At 39.1% G+C, this 19219-nt stretch overlaps 1 protein-coding gene across 1 annotated transcript in view; it reads left to right on the top strand.

The window, feature by feature from the left end:
- Positions 1-19219, top strand: part of DPP6 (dipeptidyl peptidase like 6) — a 1008238-nt gene that overhangs the window by 573091 nt on the left and 415928 nt on the right. Inside the window, exon 5 of the mRNA XM_064275114.1 lies at positions 14244-14318. Coding sequence (XP_064131184.1) covers positions 14244-14318 — 75 coding nt within the window. The remainder of the gene's footprint in view (positions 1-14243; positions 14319-19219) is intronic.

The raw sequence follows: 19219 nt of genomic DNA on the forward strand, positions 1-19219 counted from the left end.
ATTTTCGTAAACACACTGTGCTTTTTTTTTTTTTACAGCAACAGATGGAAGAGGATTGGGATGGTGGCGTTTGTGAGGGTGGCTGGTAGGGGGAGGGCACGGCTGGCAAACAAATGCAGAGGGCACACATTTTTTTGCCTAAAAATACAGTATTATGTTCCAGAGTGGTGATTTCCATAGTAGTTTCAATGGTATTTATTCAATAACTTAATCAGATTTAGAAATTTTCAGCTTCGCATTTTAAAGGGATTAGACTTCCTCCCACAATGAATACCATATTTTTAAGCAAATAACATGTGCCTTCTACATTTGTTTGCCAACCTTACCCTCCCCCCGCCAAAGTATTTTCAGAAACACTGCTGTGCTGATTCTTTTTTTTTACATGGTGCTGTAAAAAATTATCATAGGACACATAGGAAAATACCTCAGGTAGAAGGGCACAGTTAGCAAACAAACATAGAAGGTGTGTGTTATTTGCATAAAAATACAGTATTTAAAAGAGTTGTAGAATATTCCTGGAAACACTTGGAAGGGAAAATAAGTCAATATTTTAAAAAAGCAGCTTACTGTTATGCTTATCTCCGGCCTCCTCACTTTTTATGTGTTTACTAGCTTTAATTGCTAATGCAAAAAAAAAAAGAAAATCATTGCCATTGAGTGGATTCCAACTCATAGTGACCCTATAGGACAGGGTAGAACTGCTCCATAGAGTTTCCAAGGAGCGGCTGGTGGATTCAAACTACCGATCTTTTGGTTAGCAGCCAAGCACTTAACCACTGAGCCAAAATTTAAATAAAAAGTCTTTGTTTCTCTAATTTATGTACCCACTTGTCTTATATAACCTTTAAACTGTAGAATTTGAATTATCTTGGTCTCTAAAAATTAATTAATCCTGACTCCTTACAGAGAAGGACATAAATTAGGCAATTATTACTAAACTTATTCAAAACCAAGTATCTTTTAAGATAAGTAAAGAAATGCTCAAGCTTATCATGCATAAACTCATTTAGTTTATTGTAAGGTAGTCATGGCAAGGCACACAGCAAAACAGTTAGTTAGGACCAGAGAATAATGAAAACATAAGGTTAGTTCAATTGTTAGAGTCCAAATCTTTAAAACTTCCTTTAAAGAGTGACCTAATGAGAAAGGTTTGACCATGGCTCACACTCAGCAGATGTCCCTTATGGCTGGTACCGAGGTCGGCAGCAGTGGGCATAATCTCAGCTGTTCTTTCTGGTAGCATCGCAGTCTTTGAAAACAGAGTCAGAGACTCTGCCTTCTCTTGAGTGGGCAGAAGTCCTGGATTTATATGCGATTTTCTTATCTGGGCTTGTACGCCAAGAGCCAGGTGATGTCATGTCTAAGAAAAACTAGTATGTTACATTTTCTCTTCAAGGTCAGAGATTAGGGAGGTTGTTTATGACTTATTTATGGCCAGGGGCCTAGCTACAAAAAATAGTACCTGTAGCAATTAGTTTTAAATTGTTGAATGATCTCTCACAGCTGGTGATAGAAACTGTGATGGCCAATGGAAATTGCTCATTGGTGACCCTCTTCAGACAGTGTCCAGGGCTCTTGCCCTACCTGTCATACATTATTTACACCTCTGTGTAGGCCAATTTACAGAGATTTAACTATATATTACATTTTCTTTTATCACAGCATGCAGGTGAAGGCCAACTTAAAGAGGTTGTTTACAGTATACATCTATTTCTTAGGTTTTCTGAATTCACATTGAACAACTTATACATATGTGGTTTGAGGGCATTATAGAAGCATATGTAACAACAATAAAATCAAATAAATAGCTCCTTTTGTGCTACAGAAGAACTCCAGAGTTTTATCGAGCTTAAAACCTGAGACTACTTTTTTTTTAATTTACACAATATATTTGACTTTTAGATTATAAATTTTCATTTTGTCTCACCCTGTCTCATTTCATTTCGATAACTACTTCACGTGCCTCTGTTCTCTCAACCCAGCTGCGTGGCAGGCCTTCCTTTGCATGTTCCCCTTCTCTTGTTCTCACAGAGCTCAGCATGTTACTGAACAGGAAGCAAAGCTCTCACACAGGGTGTTCTCCACTGACTTCACGCTCACGAGGTAAACAGTAGCCTATGATGCAGAGAGCATTCACTCGGCCGGGACTCCATTCCCTGCTAGTTTCTTGTTCTTTGTGCCCACACGCCAAGGCTGCCAGATTTCCACCTCAGACAGCATCTAAGATGGCCATCCAGCAATGCCTAAGCCTAGGCAGAATTTCATTTAGCCATAAGTAAAAACCATGAAAGAAATTAATATTTTTTTCTACAGTTCAGAGGGCAAAGCTGGCAGCACGCAGTGCCCACTGAAATGTGGTAGTTGGCCCACAGAGCAATTTTTACAAACTTGAAACCAAGATTTCTGTTTTCTCTTGAAAAGTAGGAGGATCTGTTAGCCACCAGACCTGATCTTCTCATGCAGAGCAAAACTTGGCAGGAGTGGAGTAGCAGCTGGCCTTTTCGACATGGCACGGGCTGGCCTACACCACATGCGCTTATATGTCACCTGTCTCCCCTCTGAATTGAAGCCCCTCTTAGTCCAGGAACAATAAGGATGGCATAAAAATAAAATGTCTTTTGCAGGAATACAGTAAAAATCATGGCATAAATTATCTCTGTATATTTCTGTACTTTTTTTTTTTTTTTTGTCTTTATAATTCTTTCATTCCTCCTTGTCTTTTTTTTTTTTTTTCTCAGTATGCCTTTATTTATAGCCAGGGGCCTAAAAAAAGGGGCCTAGCTATGAAAAATACTGCCTATAGCAATTAGTTTTAAACTAGGTGATCTCTTTTTTTTTTGTTTCTTTCTCTTTTTCTTTTCCTCCCTTTTCTTTGTTTACTTCTTCTATTGTAAGATATAACAAAACCAAAGTATATTTTTACTCTAGTTTTTATTTCATAGACTATCCGTTTTTTGATTTTTAAAGTAGAGCATTTTATACTTGTATCAATGAAAGATCTGAAAAAAGAAATAAAGTGGTGGCTTCATATTCCTGGCCCCAAACCTACTCTTTTCTTTTGGCGAAGGGGAATAGGATGTACTTCGTCCATCATACTCTGGACTCATTTGCTTCCTTGAGCAGAAGCCCTGGGCTAAACACTGTCAGAGGGTGAACGGAACAATGAACAAAACGGTTGTCACTCTTAGGGAGATGTCAGTCTAGACATATAAAGAGAAGTAACAGCCTCAGTGTAACCGACTGTGTAATAAAAAAAATAGAGGCGCTGAATGCAAAGAGAACAAGGTGAGAGAAGAGAGAAAGGACTTGACAATAACGACAAGTAAAGCAGTCTTTGAAGGTGAATCTGATTTAGGAAGCAAGTGGAAAATGGCATCCTAGGCAGAGCAGAGAGGTTGGGTAAGGAATGTTTCTCAGGCAGAACGGGGTGATAAGCAGTCTGGCCCCAGCAAAGGGTGTTTGGGGAGGGAATTAGAAGGTGATGGCTTAAAGGCCAAGAAAAGGGTTGCCAGCAGGCCATGGAGAAGCTTCCTTGAAGGTCAAATCTTTACTCTGTGGGAACTTGGAAAGAATCAGATTTTTTACTAGGACGGTGGTGTTATCAAGTCTGTGTGCTGTGGGAAAATAGGCAAACATGAAGGGTGATTTGGAGAAGGGAAAGGTTATAGGCATGGAGACCATGGGGACTGCCTCAAGTCCAGGTGAAAGTTAAATGAGATCCTGAATTAAGGCAGTGGCTGTAAATACATGAAGGGAGTGGGGAAGTGGGTTTACGTTACATTATGAAAGTAGAGTTGACAACACTTGTTACATTTTGTAAAGAGGAGGGTGCGATTGAAGCAACTGTGTTGTCTGTGGTTTTAAACCTTGTTCACAGGGCAGGTGGTGATCTCAGGAAAGACCTGGAAGTCAGGAGAAGCAATGGGTTGTGAGTGAAAAAATCAAGTCTGCTTTGAGGAAGAGGTTGCTGCAAGGTGTACACGGGATGAATTTGAGATGCTGGCCAGAGATCCACTTCGGGGGCCTTGCTACAGAAGTGATATCAGTTCTGTCCATTCCCTCAACTCCATTAAGTGAAAACTTTAAAACTGAGAAGACTGAGGAGAAAACCTTGGGAAAGGTCAAGATTTAGGGAATAAACTAAGATAAACTGAGGATAGAAAATGTGGGTTAATTCTGCATGAGAATTTGACCTGCAAATAACTTGCTAACTCTATTTCCCTGGTTCCTTAGGAGTCCTTGGGTGGTACAAATGGTTAAGCATTTGATTACTAATTGGAAGGTTGGCAGTTCAAACCCACCAATAGACACCTCCTACAAAAGGCCTGGCGATCTGATTCTGAAAGGCCACAGCCTTGAAAATCCTATAAGCAGTACAACTCTGCACAAATGGGGTCACCATGAGTCTGAATCGACTTGATAGCAACTGCTTTTTTGATGAAAACAGCGTGTCATCTGTATTACCAGGCAACATTGCTTACAAGGTGTGTGTGGGAGGGATGGAGGAGGTGGGAGATTCCTGGTTGATAGATAAATTGCATCTGGACTGGGAGAACTATAAATACCCGATGTGAAGCCCTAATTCTGATCTTCTCTAAGTGTGACATAAGACCCTTAGGTAGGATGTAGACCTCATCTTCTTGCCCCTGAGCTGTGCCATTTCATCACCGCTACCAGGAACCCACCAGGAGGAGCTGCCCATGCCAGCCAGCCAGCAAGCTGTGGCTCCTGAGCTGTGTTCCTTTGAATGGACCAGTGTCCAGTTGGTCTGTGACAGTCTTATAAGTTTGTGTCTTAGTCATCGAGTGCTGCTATAACAGAAATACCACACAGTCTGGAGGGCGAGAAGTCTGTGTTTCAGGTGCTAGCTACAGGGGAAAGTTTTCTCTCTCTGCCGGCTCTGGGGGAAGGTCCCTGTCATCAATCTTCCCTGGGCAAGGAGCTTCTCCGTGCAGGAACCCCTAGTCCAAAGGACACGCTCTGCTCCCAGCACTGCTTTCTTGGCAGTAGGAGGTCCCCTGTCTCTCTGCTTGCTTTTCTGTTTTATATCTCAAGAGATCGACTTAAGACACAACCTAATCTTATCGATTGAGTCCTGCCTCATTAACGTAACTGCCTCTAATTCTGCCTCATTAACATCGTAGAGGCAGGATTTACAACACAGAGGAAAATCACATCAGATGACAAAATGGTGGACCATCACACAATACTGGGATTCATAGCCTAGCCAAGTTGACACACATTTTGGGGGGGACACAATTCAATCCATAACAGTCTGGAGGCATTTTGTTGCTGTTAGTTGCCACTGAGTTGGCTCCAAGTCATGGAAACCTTATCTGTAACAGAATGAAATGGTGCCCAGTCTTGAGCCATCTTCGTGATTATTGGTGTGTTTGTGGCGATTGTTATGACCACTGTGTCAATCTGTCTTATTGAGGGTTTCTCTCATTTTCTCTGACCTTCTACTTTACCAATTTGATGTCCTTTTCTAGCAATTGGTCTTTCCTGATGACATGTCCGAAGTAAGCAAGCTGAAGTCTTGCCATCCTCACTTCTAAGGAATATTCTTGTTGTATTTCTTCTAAGACTGATCTGCTTGTCCTTTGGGAAGTCCATGGTATATTTAATATTCTTTGCTAATTCCACAATTCTTGTTTACTTTTTTCCTTATATAATTTCCGCATGCATATGAGGCACTTGAGAAGACCAGGGCTCGGGTTAGTCATACCTAATCATCAAAGTGACGTCTTTGCTTTTTAAAACTTTTAAGAGGTCTTTAGCAGCAGATTTGCCCAATGCAATACATCGTTTGATTTCTTGACTGCTGCTTCCATGGGTGTTAATTATGGATCCAAGTAGAATTAAATCATTGACAATTCAGTTTTTTCTCCATTTATCATAATGTTGTTTATTGGTCCAGTTGTGAGAATTTAAAAATCATCGCTGCATATTTGAAACCAAAACCGAAACCACTGCCACTGAGTTGATTCCAACTCATAGTGACCCCATAGAACAGAGTAGAACTGCCTATAGGGTTTCAAAGGAGCAGCTCATAAATTCAAACCACTGACCTTTTGGTTAGTAGCCAAGCTCTTAACCACTTCACCCTGAGCCCAAAAAGACACTTCTTTCCAGGTGGCATTGCAGGGACCTAGAATAGCAGCCAGGACATAGGCAGCAGATCAGGGAGGTGCAATATTGTGGAAGGCCAAGTGGGGAAAATGAGAGAATGCACGACGAGCAGTGTAGAGAAGAATAGTGAGGTCAAGAGGAGCGACCACGGGGCAGAGGCCACTGAAGCTGGCAGCACTGCTTTAATAGAATGTTATATTTGAGCACAACCTGGGAGATGAGGAAGGTGAAGGTGGAGTTCCTTTCATTAAGGAGCTGATGGAGAGCTTTTTTGTTGGTTTGTTTTTAGATTGGGAGATACTCTAGCAATGTTTGTAGGTGCAAGAGAAAGCTACACTAGTCAGGGAGAAATTGGAAAAAAACTATGTGGCGATCTGTTTCAGTGGATGTGAGGGGCTTGGCCAGGGCAAGTTCAGAACTATGAGGGGGCAGATTGGTCCCCAAAAGGAGCAGAAACTGTTTGCTGTGAGATGGAATACAGGCGTTGGCAGGGCAGAGAAGTCTGAGGTAGAAAGGGAGGAGGCAGCAGGGGTTCCCGTTACGTTTCTATCAGTTAAGGAAGGGGTTGCCTTTGACTGCTGTGTGTGAGGGGCCTGAGGAGAGCAGCAGATATCTGAAATGGTTACCTGAGGGAATGTGGGGAGGAAATCAGCAATCACTGATACACTTAGTGCTTACCGTGTGACCAGAACTATCCTCAACTATGTACACACTTCATCTTATTTAACTGAATTCTTCAGAATCCTGTGACCAGCAGTATTTTTCTATTCTTATTTCACAGATAAGAAAACTGAAGTTTAGAGAGCTTAAAGTAACTTTTCCCAAGTCACACAGCTGGAATAGAACTGAGACCTGAACTCAGATTATCTAATTCCAAGGTGAATTATTTCTGCCGCCTTTGTCTCAACTCTTGCCCAGATGGGGTTGAGTCCATCCTTCCACCTGCTGAGAAGGATACAACAGTTGCACGTGTTTTCTTCATACCTTGTGAAAACCAAAAATAAATAACCCAAACTCATTGTCGTCAAGTCGATTCTGACCCGCAGTGACCTTGTGTGTTAACAGAGTAGAACTGCCCCATAGGATCTTCTTGGCTGTAATCTTTACAGAAGCAGATCACCAAACCTTTCTTCCTTGGTGTGAAGCACAAACCATCTGAGCCACCCAGAGACCAGTTCATACCTTGCAAATCCTCCATTAGATATCACCTGATCACTCCTTGAAGCCACTTATATTTGCCCCGATATAAAGATTGGAGATCCAAAACATTGAGTCAGTTTAGCCTAATACAAAAATTGCTGAAGCAGCTGTCCCATGAAATTATGTTTTAAAGGTTAGAAAGAACTCAGCTGTGAAACCATCTGGAAACTCTTTAATGGTAGATCTTTAATCACCCTCTCACTGTCTTCTATAGCAACTGAATTTTTCAAGTCTTCTCTGGTTCTTACAACCAGTAAATGTAGTGTTGGGAATGGCAACTAGTTCTCCCTGACTCAGGGCTTTGAACCAATTCCTTCTGCTTCAAACCCCTGCTCAGAATTTGCATTTCCACCCCAGATGGACTGAATTAGAATCTACCTTTTAACAAGATCGCCAGGTGATTCTTATGTATAAGCCAGGTGATTCTTATGTATAACTTCTGGGAAGTTGTTAGAAATGCAGTTCTCAGCAGGGGTCCAAAGGGGTTCAAAAGTCCCAGTCTGACTCAACATGAAATTATTTTAGGCTGTGTTAAGGCCTGGCCATTAAGACTAGGACAAGGTTCACATGTTACACTTCTTCCCTGTTGACTAAGGGGACAAATAGGATCATCCATCTATGTTTGATGTGTGATCCCATAGAGTTGCACATTGTATTCTCATAATTCATTTAATCTCTTCATTGCTTGTCTTACCATTTCTTCTCTTGTATACCTTGTGTTTATTTTACCAGTATATGTACTTGTTTCCTTTATATGTACTTATTTTTCCTGTATGTGTACACGTCAGTTTTTAAAAAACAGCTTAAGTATATATTGATGCTTTCTACTATTTACTCCTCATTTATTACTTCATAAGTTGGGGTGTTCTATCATTTTATAGATCTCTCTTCCACCAATAGCTGCCTTTTCTTTTCTCCATTTATAACCACGTGTCTATTAATATATTACATAAAAACAAGACACCGACCCTTTAGATATGTGTCTAACCAGATGCATAATTTTTTTATAAACGAGATCATAAAAAAAACCTGTTGCCATCGAAGTAAATTCAGCATGTTATTAAAAATTATGCTATTGAACATAAATAACCCCAAGTAATGCAAAATGTAAACTCACACTACTCTCACTAGTGAGTGTAGATGCAACAATTACAAATAAAATATTAGCAAGTAGAATCCAGCCATGTATCAAAATCATAAGGCTTAAATCATGACAACATTTAAAAATCAGGAAGTCAAACAACTGTCGTGGAAAAACTACGACTCCGTTTAAGTTTAAAAGCAGAGAGTTTTACTACGGTGAAAAAAATTTTTTGCAAAATGGAAAACACAGTGCCAGAATAACCTGAACAAAGTGCTTTGGGGATCTGCAGTGATACAAAAGCTTACGAAGGAAAAAACTGCAAACAGAAAGGTACAGCTAGAACATTTTCCATTGGTTAAACTCACAGAGTTGCAGATTGCAGGGTCTTTGTTGACTATCCTTGCAGGAGTTGACCTCTTTTGCAAGAGTGGCTCCAGGTGACAGGATCTTGGCTGACCACTAAAATCATGTGTTTCCTGCCATCTAGACATCTGCAGCCTGTGTTAAACTGAGTTACTTTAGCATTATGGTGGTGAGGTCTGTTGAAATATAAAAGTAAAGAGCTCGTTAAAGGAATAGGAGTAAAAATACTAAGTATCCTAATGCTTAAATAGAGAAAAAGGGTTTTGGTACAAAAAAGTTATAACTTTGTAACATCAGCTTATTTTAATCATAAATTGGGTTAATGAGAACAAAGTTTTGAAAATTACAAATATGGTCGAGGGGGGTTAGAACAAGTTTATACGGAAAAACACAGAGCTTTGTAAGGACCCAGGCACAGATTAAAAAAACAAAAAAAAAATTTTTTTTTTTTTTTTTTTTAGGAAGAGCAAAGGGGCCATTTTCTGAGACTCGCCCGACCACCAAAGTCATCTGTTTAACACAATGTCCAACACCTGTACACAGCTGAATAATCTGTACATAACATCAGCTATTTTTTCTTTTACTAAACACAAAGTCAGCTATGAGTATAGCAGGGTGGGCATAACCTCTTTTTTCTGTAGAAACTGCTTGTATCTAGGTCAGAGGTGCAATAGAAAAATTTTACAGACAGAAACTGCATTTTAAAAGTACAAAATGGAGTTACTTACAACAAGAAGAGATTTGATTTAGACTTTAGCTAGAAGTCCTACTCTGTCAGGACCCTTAGTTTTTGGAATGTTCTTCCTTACAACGAAATTCATTGCAATTATAAATACCTTAGAAAAAGCCTTCTGATGGGAAAAGAGCATCTGATAAACTTCATCTGTGGCTCCTAAGAAAAATTCTAGGTAAGACAAGAATGAAATAAACTGCTTAAATATAATATAATAAAGACTATTTACCAAGAACCATCTACCAGTGAAAACATTTCTAAATGGCAAACAGTAAAACCATTTCGATTATAACCAGGTATCAGGCAGGAATACACAGTATGACCATTAATATTTAATACGTTCTTGGAGATAATAGGAAGTACAGTTATAACCAAACTAGAATATTGGAATAAGTACTATAAAAGAAAAAAATTATATCTCCTTTTCTGATAATATAATTCTATTTCTAGAAAACTTAAAAGACTTCAGTTAAAAAAAAAACTAATAGAAAAATTCTCAAGATAGGTGAATACAAGAACTATGTAAGTAAATCAATAGCTCTTCTCTTCAATAACGTTAAGTACCTAGAATTGGAAAGGTGGAAAATATTCCATTCACAATAAAAACAAAAAGTATAAAATGCTTTCATGGATTGAATTATGTCCCCTCAAAAATGTGTGTATCAGTTTGGCTGGGCCATGATTTCGGGTATTGTGCAATTGTCCTATATGTTGTAAATCCTGCCCTTTGATGTTAATGAGGGAGGATCGGTGGCATTTGTGTTAGTGAGGCAGGACTCAACATACAAGATTGGATTGTGTCTTGAGGCAATCTCTTGAGATATAAAAGAAAGAAGCAAGCAGAGAGACATGGGGAACTCATACCACCAAGAAAGCAGTGGCGGGAGCAGAGCACATCCTTTGGACCTGGGTTCCCAGCACAGAGAAGCTCCTAGTCTGGGGAAGGTTGATGAGAAGGCTGACAGAGAGAGAAAGCCTTCCGTTGGAGCTGACACCCTGAATTTGGGCTTTTAGCCTACTTTACTGTGAGAAAATAAACTTCTCTTTGTTAAAGCCATCCACTTGGGGTATTTCTGTTACAGCAGCACTAGATAACTAAGACAATGCCTTAGAATGCATTTAACAAGATTAACAAAAAATGGCACAAGACTTAGTATAAACCAAGCTGTAAAGTCTTGTTGAAGGTTTCAAACATGTAAAGATATAACAGGGTCTTAGATAAGTACACTTGGAAACCCTATGGGGGTAGTGATAAAAAATAACTCTGTCCTTATAGGGTCACTATGACTCAGATCAACTCTACGGCAACAGATTTGGTTTGGTTTTATTTTTAGATAAGAACACAATATTAAAAATGTTAATTCCTTTAAAATTGGTATCAAACTTTAATACAATCCTAATTAAAACTCTGAAAAAATTTAGTGTTGAACATGTGATGAAATTATCTTAAATTTTGTTTATATGTATATTTATAGGAAACCCTGTTGGCATAGTGGTTAAGAGCTACGACTGCTAACTAAAAGGACAGCAGTTTGAATCCACCAGGAGGCGCTCCTTGGAAACTCTATGGGGCAGTTCTGTTCTATCCGATAGGGTCACTATGAGTTGGAATCTACTCAATGGCAATGGGTTTATATATATATATATATATATATATATATATATATATATATATATATATATATATATATATATATATAATAATGAACACCTGAATATAGCCACAAAAAGTTTAAAAATGTGTAGTAATGTGTACTTTCTTTATCTGATATCAAAACACATAATAAAAACATTGTAATCAATCCAATAATAATAATAACAAACACTTTTGAGTACGTGCTATGTTCCAGGCATTATATTGCTTCATTGAAGTTTTCACATCAATCATGAAGTAGGTACAGATATAGCCTTCATTTTATAAAGGCACAGAGAGGTACCCCAAACCCAGTAAGAACTTGCTAAATGTCACAGAGTAAGTGAGGTAACCTGTATACAAATCACAGATTTTTAAATCTACTGCCCAAGCTTTAAACCATCAAATTTTGCACGAGAATAGCATAGGAATCAGTTAAAGAGACTAAAGAATTCAGTACTTAAATGAGTGTTTGATATATGTTATATAACAACCCCGCGGCGTCTGGGCCCAAGGTTGGCTGCATCTCCAGTAGACCAAAGACAGACTCTAGAACCAGCGATCATGACATATGGCTTGTTAGGGGAGCTTATTTACAGGACAGTCAGTCCAGGGTGGTAGCTGGACCAGTTTAGCACTCCATAACCACCTAGCAGGGGACACAAGCTTATATGCCATTCCAGTTGGGGCTAAGGCTTACCGTTTTTTTTCCCAAGTCCTTGGGCAGTTGGCATTCCCAGGGACTTCCTGTCCAGCCCCAGATGTTTTTCTTCTTGTTCCTAAGGTGTTCCTCGGCCTTGGCCACCAGTCCAGCCGCACCACTCCTGGCCTTGTACCTTAGCCCAAGCCTGTCCCAAGTTTATCCTGAGCATGCTTTGGGGAAGAGCAAATCTGCCTCCATTAGGAGAGGATGCATATAGTTGAATAGCATTACTCTAAAAAACCAAACCAAACCAAACCCAGTGCTGTCAAGTCAATTCCGTCCGACTCATAGCGACCCTATAGGACAGAGTAGAACTGCCCCATAGAGTTTCCAGGGAGCATCTGGCAGATTCAAACTGCCGACCCTTTGGTTAGCAGCCATGGCATTTAACCACTATGCCACCAGGGTTTCCTACAATATATGAAAAACAGCTGTTTCAATTCATCGGGGAAATAGCGATATATTTAGGAAATAATGGCATTTTGTCTGCAAAGAAATAATGTATATCTCTTTTCACAAATATAAAAAATTAAATTCCGTTTGGATTAAAGGCTTAAACGTTAAAAAAGTAAAAGTGAAAATCTACCATTGGGTTTAGTCCAAAAGAGAACTTTTTTAATAAAAATAGGAAACCCAGAGCCATAAAAGAAAAGATATTTAACTTGCCATGTAAAATTTTAAAATGTCAATATTAAAAAAGACAAAATCAATAGACAAATAATGGGAAATATTTACAATCCAGGTGACCGGTAAATGGCTTATATGTGAAATTTATAGAGAGTGGTTTCTAATTGATCAAAAAAGACAAATAATAGAAAAGTGGACAAAGACTCTTGCAGGAATAGCCGTCAGGCAAGACTGAAGCCTATGCCTTCTAAGGTCTGCTTTGCTTGGGAAATTGGCCTTTGATTCATGTATGTAGCCTTGGAGCACACGTTGAGGCATGTGCTGGGTGTGTTTTGCATCCGTAATTTGCACCTGGTGGAAAGGTGGGCCCTATAGCCTATAGTTTCTGCAACTATGGGGGTCCTGTGAACTAAGATGGCCAGAAAATGCCTGAAACCATACACAGGCATGACAATGGCGTACTTCACAATGAACCTTATGGAACCCTCACTGTCTCAGGGGACATCATTAGCAGTTAACCCTCTGTCAGGGAATGTGATCCCTGCTGATTTCTAAGTGTGGAAAGTTGCGTTCTTTGCTGGTTTCTCTGAGCAACTTTACATTAGTCACTTTGCTGCAACCCTTGTACCGACCGTGGATATATTTATTTATTCAACACACATTTATGGAACATGTCTTATGAGCCAGCCATTGATCTGGGTGTGACAAAACAAACTAAAACTTCTTTGACACGCAGTCCTGGCCACAACAGTGTAAGGTGATTATAATTGTCTTCCTAACATAAACAGCTAAAAAAATTTGGGGGAAAAAAAATGTCATTCATTGGCCATCAGGCAGTGCAGGACTGTGATCCCTGAGAAAAAGAAAACAAATGAAGTGAGTCCTACCTTCCTGGGGGCTTTTTGCATGAATGTAAGGCTGAACTGCAGCACAAACAGGAAGAGCCCAAGCCATGCAGTCTGAGTTCAAGAGACAAGAGATCAGAGTTCAGGGATACAAGTGGTTCCAGCTTATAAGACAGAGCACCCAAGAGGAAAAAGCTAACCGGAGAAGCCTCCAGAGACCTGCATAGGGTTCCCTCTGAGATTTTGGTTAAGTACTACTCTGTGTGTGTGAAGGTTGAAACCCCAAAAGACAGAACAAAGTAAAGACCCAAGAAAAGAACAGTTACAAGGGAGCAAACAGTTTATGTTAGACTACTAACATAAAGGTTGGCAGCTCAAACCCACCCAACCTGTGTTGTGGAAGAAAGGCCTTGGCAACCTGGCTCCCTAAAGATTACAGCCACGAAAACATTGTGGAGCAGCTCTTCTCTGCAACACATGGCATCGCCATGAGTTAGTATCAACAGCAATGGGTGCTGGGGGAAGATGAACAAGTTCCCAGAGCTCATACATTGCCAGAAATCATTTAAGTTTCTTCTGCGTAACAAGAATATCAAGGAAAAGGGTGTGAAAAGATATAGAAGGATTCGGAGTATTGTGGGAAGGACTTGAGGGTTTTTATATTTATTTCTACTGATCTGTTTTAGTAGGTACAATAAGTATTATTTTGTAGAAATTTGAAAAAAAAGATGAAAAAAATGTGGAAAAGCTTTAGTTAACTTGGATATTTTTCAGATGAGCATGGAGAAGGTACGGCTATTTTTAAAGTAGTTTAGCAAGTTTGCCACATATGAATTTTATTAGCAAATTTTGAAAATGTCTCTCTCATTACACATTTCTGAGTTATAGGTTATACTTTAAAATTCTTTTTTTTTTTTTTTTAGGAATCATTAAAAGCCACCAGATATGAAATATCTCCAGATAAAGAGTATGTGCTTTTTTCATATAACGTGGAACCAGTGAGTACTACCCTTTCTGCCTATAAAATAATTGCGTCTTTACTCTGATGCCTTGTTACGTATATTTCCTTGAATCTTTATTCTTGTGATCTTCGAATCCTGAAATATTTGGTGGAGCCTGAGAAAGTCTACTTGGTATGCCACACTGCCACCTAGGAGAGAGGAAAGGTATAAAAATCTTCCTGGCAGAAAAACAGCCAACCTCCGCCCCCTCCCAGAACCTCAGCATTTTCATTTTAGGGGCTATTTCATAGGCATTTCTTGGGGAGATGGTGAGAACTTGTGTTTTTATTTTGATTTATCTTACCCTTTAGTGCATTTTTTTCTTGCCATTTTTTTAATCACACCATAAATTTTATCTAATAACAAAAAATGACTGCTAGGTTCTCCCTAAACTAATACATTAATAATGTTTTGGCTAAGAATCGAGCTCTTACTTTCATTATTATATAAATTCCTATTCTTAGCACTTCATACCTGAGTCTCCCAGAAAACTTCACCAAAATTTTCCGTAAAATCTCACAGTAGTCTTTAGTGGCAGCCTAGAACATTCTAAACCTTTTTTTTTTTTTTTTTTAACATGCTGATAGTTTAAAATTCCTTTTGCTCTCAATTTTAAATGAGTAAAAAGGTGAAATGTGTTTGTATAAGTGAAGCAGGTGTCCAGGTTGTAAGGGATTAGCAACTTAGAAATGTGCATTTGTGGAGCTTTGTTCTCTGTTAAATCAAATGCAGAACCCACTACCTCTCTAGTTCTTCTGAGACCATTCTAATTAGCGTTTCCTGAAGCTTCTGTGGGGTCTACTGGCATCTGCTTTGTAATTTTGGTTGGAATAGCTCCTGGGTGAATTTGAGAGACTCTTCCCATGGCAGGAGATGGGCCATCTTGTTGACTTACATCCCATGGTATGTGTGTGGGAGGGTGGAATGGGGATGTCAGGTCAAAGGGTTAGTTTGCGTGAAGGTGCAAGTTCATTCCTGGAATACATTCTTGGACAAGTTGATTTGACGACTAGATTACTTATTGGAAAATTCAACATTATTCCTCAAAATGTCAATTTTTTTCTTTTTTTAACTTTACCTTTGGCTTTCCATTTTTCTGATAGAAAGTTGTCATTTGTCAGTTATATAATGGTTTTCATTTTCTCCATCCAAGTTCTTTGGAAGGACTGGACATATTTATCCACTTGAGGAGCTGGAAACAGTTGGATTTGACATTTAAAGGGAACTTTAGCTTCGTGACTCTGCGCTTCCTACACGCAGCCTTAATCTAGCCTGTGAAAACTTCAGGCACCTGGACATGGTGTACACGGAGCATGTGCTATCTCACCTTCCTCAGTTCCCTGGGAACTACCAAAAATATGTTCCTTACACCTGAGCAACAGGCAGAACTTGGCAGTTATTTGAAGGACTTTCACATGGATAAGGTAGACTTGTTCTGTGTTGTTCCAGAAGGCACAGCTAACACTTGAAACAGGCATAGAAAGAGAGACTTCAGGTCAGCTTACTAGAGAATGTTTTAATAATTGGGTCACCTCAGCAGTGGGATGGGGTGCCTTGTGAGGGAACGAGAGTCATGCTCCTGGTAGCCTCAAAACAAAGTTTTATATTTGTTCTCCAGAATGGTATAGATGAAATTCTTACCTTGGATCATTTTAGAGCACAGGAGCTCTACATCAAGTTCTGTGCTTGATAGAATTTTCCTTCTCATTCCCAAAGCTTATTTTTAAAATTTTTATTTTATTGTAGTAAAATATATCTCACAAACAATTGCTATTTTAACCATATTTAAGCATACAAGTCAGGGACGTTAATTATATTCACCATGTTGTGCTGCCATTACCACTATCCGTTTCCAAATGTTTTCATCACCCCAACAGAAACTCAGTACTCCTTAAGCAATAAATCCCATCTCCCCTGTCCCCGCTGATACGCTTTTGGTAACCGCTAATACACTTTGTCTCTATGCATTTGCTTATTCTAGATGGTACATAGAAGTGGGATTATACAATATCTGTCTGTTAGTGCCAGACGTATGTCACTGAGCATAATGTTTTTCAAGGCTCACCTACGTTGTAGTATCAGAACTTGGTTTCTCTTTATGGCTGAATAACCCGTCATTTTACGTGTGTACCACATTTTGTTTATCCATTCATCTGCTGAGAGACACTTGGACTGTTTCTGCATTTTGACTGCTGTGAATAGTGCTGCAATGAACATTGTACAGGTTTCTGTTTGTGTCCCTGCTTTCAAGTCTTTTGGGTATACATAGGAGTGGTATTGCTGGGTCATATGGTAATAAATTCTATGTTTAACTTTTTGGGGAACGGCCAAATTGTTTTCCACAGCAGCTGCACCATTTTACATTCCCACCAGTGCTCCTTTTGAAAGAGTGCCCGGGGAGCCATTGCAACTGATAACCTTTTTGGTAAAGAATATTTTACTAAATATGAGTCTGCACTGTGTAGAACGCTGGCTATAAATAGGAATCTTGAGATAACCCTTTCTCGCTCTGCAGCATTTGTTGGCCTTCGGAGTAGGACTGTTCAGTTTGTTTTCTCAGCTGAAGGGAAATATGGGAAAATTGGAGCGGATTCAGAGAACTCTAAAAATGATTAAAGTATTGAAAATGACTGCTGTTAGAAGTCTGTAGAAATTGATACTTGCAACTTGAATAAAAGCAGTAACCCTTAACAGTTTCTAAATATTGAGCAGCTACTGCATGTCTGACTCTCCGGGCACGTACACTATGTTCTTTTGAAGGAAAAAGTAGCCAGGAAAGAGCTTGGGATTCATGCAGGGCTTCGAACTGGTTCATTCCAGTTCAAATTCCTGCGAAGACTTTACATTTCCACCCCAGATATACTGAATCAGAATCTACATTTTAACAAGATCCCCAGGAGATTCTTACGTTAAATTTTAGCAAGATCCCCATCACGCTAATTACGATGTTGTAGCTTATTAAAATGTAAATTCTGATTCAGTGTATGGGGGGGGCGGTGGAAATGCAGATTCTCAGCAGGGGTTCAAACCTGAATGAACCTGTTTGAAATCCTGGATTCAAGGGGAGAATTTAGAGTTAGATATTTGGGATGGGTTTCAAGGGACGTGTCTAGGTCTGTAATTCTGGAAAAAAAGTGGAATATGACAGGATTTCCTAAACTGTGCTTAGTATCAGTATAAGTATTTCTCAAAATGTTAATGGGTATTCTTTGAAAATTAAAAAAAAGATTCCATGTTCAAATAAATTTGGGAACTCTGGTAAAACCAAGTTAAATAAGTTTCTCTGCTACAAGATTTTTGTGGAAGTTTTAATACTCTCCTGAGGGTTGAGCAATATTTCAAAAATGGGTATTATAATATGGTATTCCTCTCTAACTGTAAGGAAGCTAGATTTTTTTCCTCCGTGGGTAAATACTTAACATGTTCTTATTTGCCAATCAGAATCTCAAAGGCAGTTATTATATCTTGTTTCTGTGAGCCAACTCAACTTTTCATTAAAAAGACTGCCATAAAAATGTTTTAGTATTAACCAACTGTCCAGTTACTGAGCATCATTTATGTGAGCAAATATTTCATTTGCAATAACATTTCATTATATCAGGTTACATTCCCACCAAAAAATCCAAATATTCCATATTACATCAGATGATTAATGTCCTTCCAACCTAGTTTCTCTTTGCTGCCTGCCCAAAGATAGTGAACTTGAGCTCAAATGGTAGTTTTGAGACTAACCAGCTGTGTTTACTTGTGCCTGACTTCTCATCTTTCATGAGGCGTCAGTGTGTACCTAATCATGTTACTGTGAGGATAGAATGTAATAGCACAAATACTTAATACAGCACCTGGCAAATTGTAAATAATAAGTATTACTCCCCATCTCTCACCAGTATTCCTCTCCAAGGCTCAAATAAAGGACACATTTTCCAAGAAGATTTAAAGTTTATTGCAGTTCACAGGAATGTCTCCATTTATTCCTTTGTTTAAAAAAAAAAAATTGTCAGGCACTATGTTGCATAAAACAGATATGTTACTTTACCTCACAAAGCTCACAGTAAAATCAAATAGTCATGCTAACTATCTTAGTTATCTAGTGCTGATATAACAGAAATACCACAAGTGGATGGCTTTAACGAACAGAAATTTCTCCTCTCACAGTCCAGGAGGCTAGAAGTTTGAATTCAGACCACCAGCTCTAGGGGAAGTCTTTCTCTCCCTGTTGGTTTTGGGGGAAGGTCCTGGTCATCAGTCTCCCCCTGGTCTAGGAGCTTCTCAGCAGAGGAACCCCAGGTCCAAATGATACGCTGTACTCCCAGCTCTTTTTCTTGTTGGTAATGAGGCCCTTCTCCTCTCTGTTCAATTCTTTCTTTTATATGTCAATAGAGATTGACTCATGATACAACCTAATCCTATAGATTGAATCCTGCTTCATTAACACACTTGCCTCTAATCCTGCCCTATTAACATCATAGAGGTTAGGATTTACAACATATAGGATAATCACATCAGATCACAAAATGGCAGACAACCACGCAGCATTGGGAATCATGGTCTAGTCAAGTTGACACACATTTTTGGAGAGCACAATTCAATCCATAATATTCTACCCTTTGGCCCCCCCAAATTCATGACCTTTGCCACAGTAAAACACAGTCACCCCATCGTATTACCCCAAAAGTCTTAAATCCAGCCCAAGTGCAAATCCATCCTAGGGCAAAATTCCTCTTTATCTGTGAAATCTAGAATACAAGTTATCTGCTTCCAAAATACAATGGTGGGACAGCACAAGATAGACATTTCCATTACAAATGGGAGAAATTGGAAGGAAATAAAGGATAATAGGCACCAAGCAAGTCAGCAGAATATATTACATTAGCTCTTCAGACTTGAACATAATCCCC

The sequence above is a fragment of the Loxodonta africana genome, chromosome 22 (genome assembly GCF_030014295.1).
Source record: "Loxodonta africana isolate mLoxAfr1 chromosome 22, mLoxAfr1.hap2, whole genome shotgun sequence".
Taxonomy (NCBI): Eukaryota; Metazoa; Chordata; class Mammalia; order Proboscidea; family Elephantidae; genus Loxodonta; species Loxodonta africana.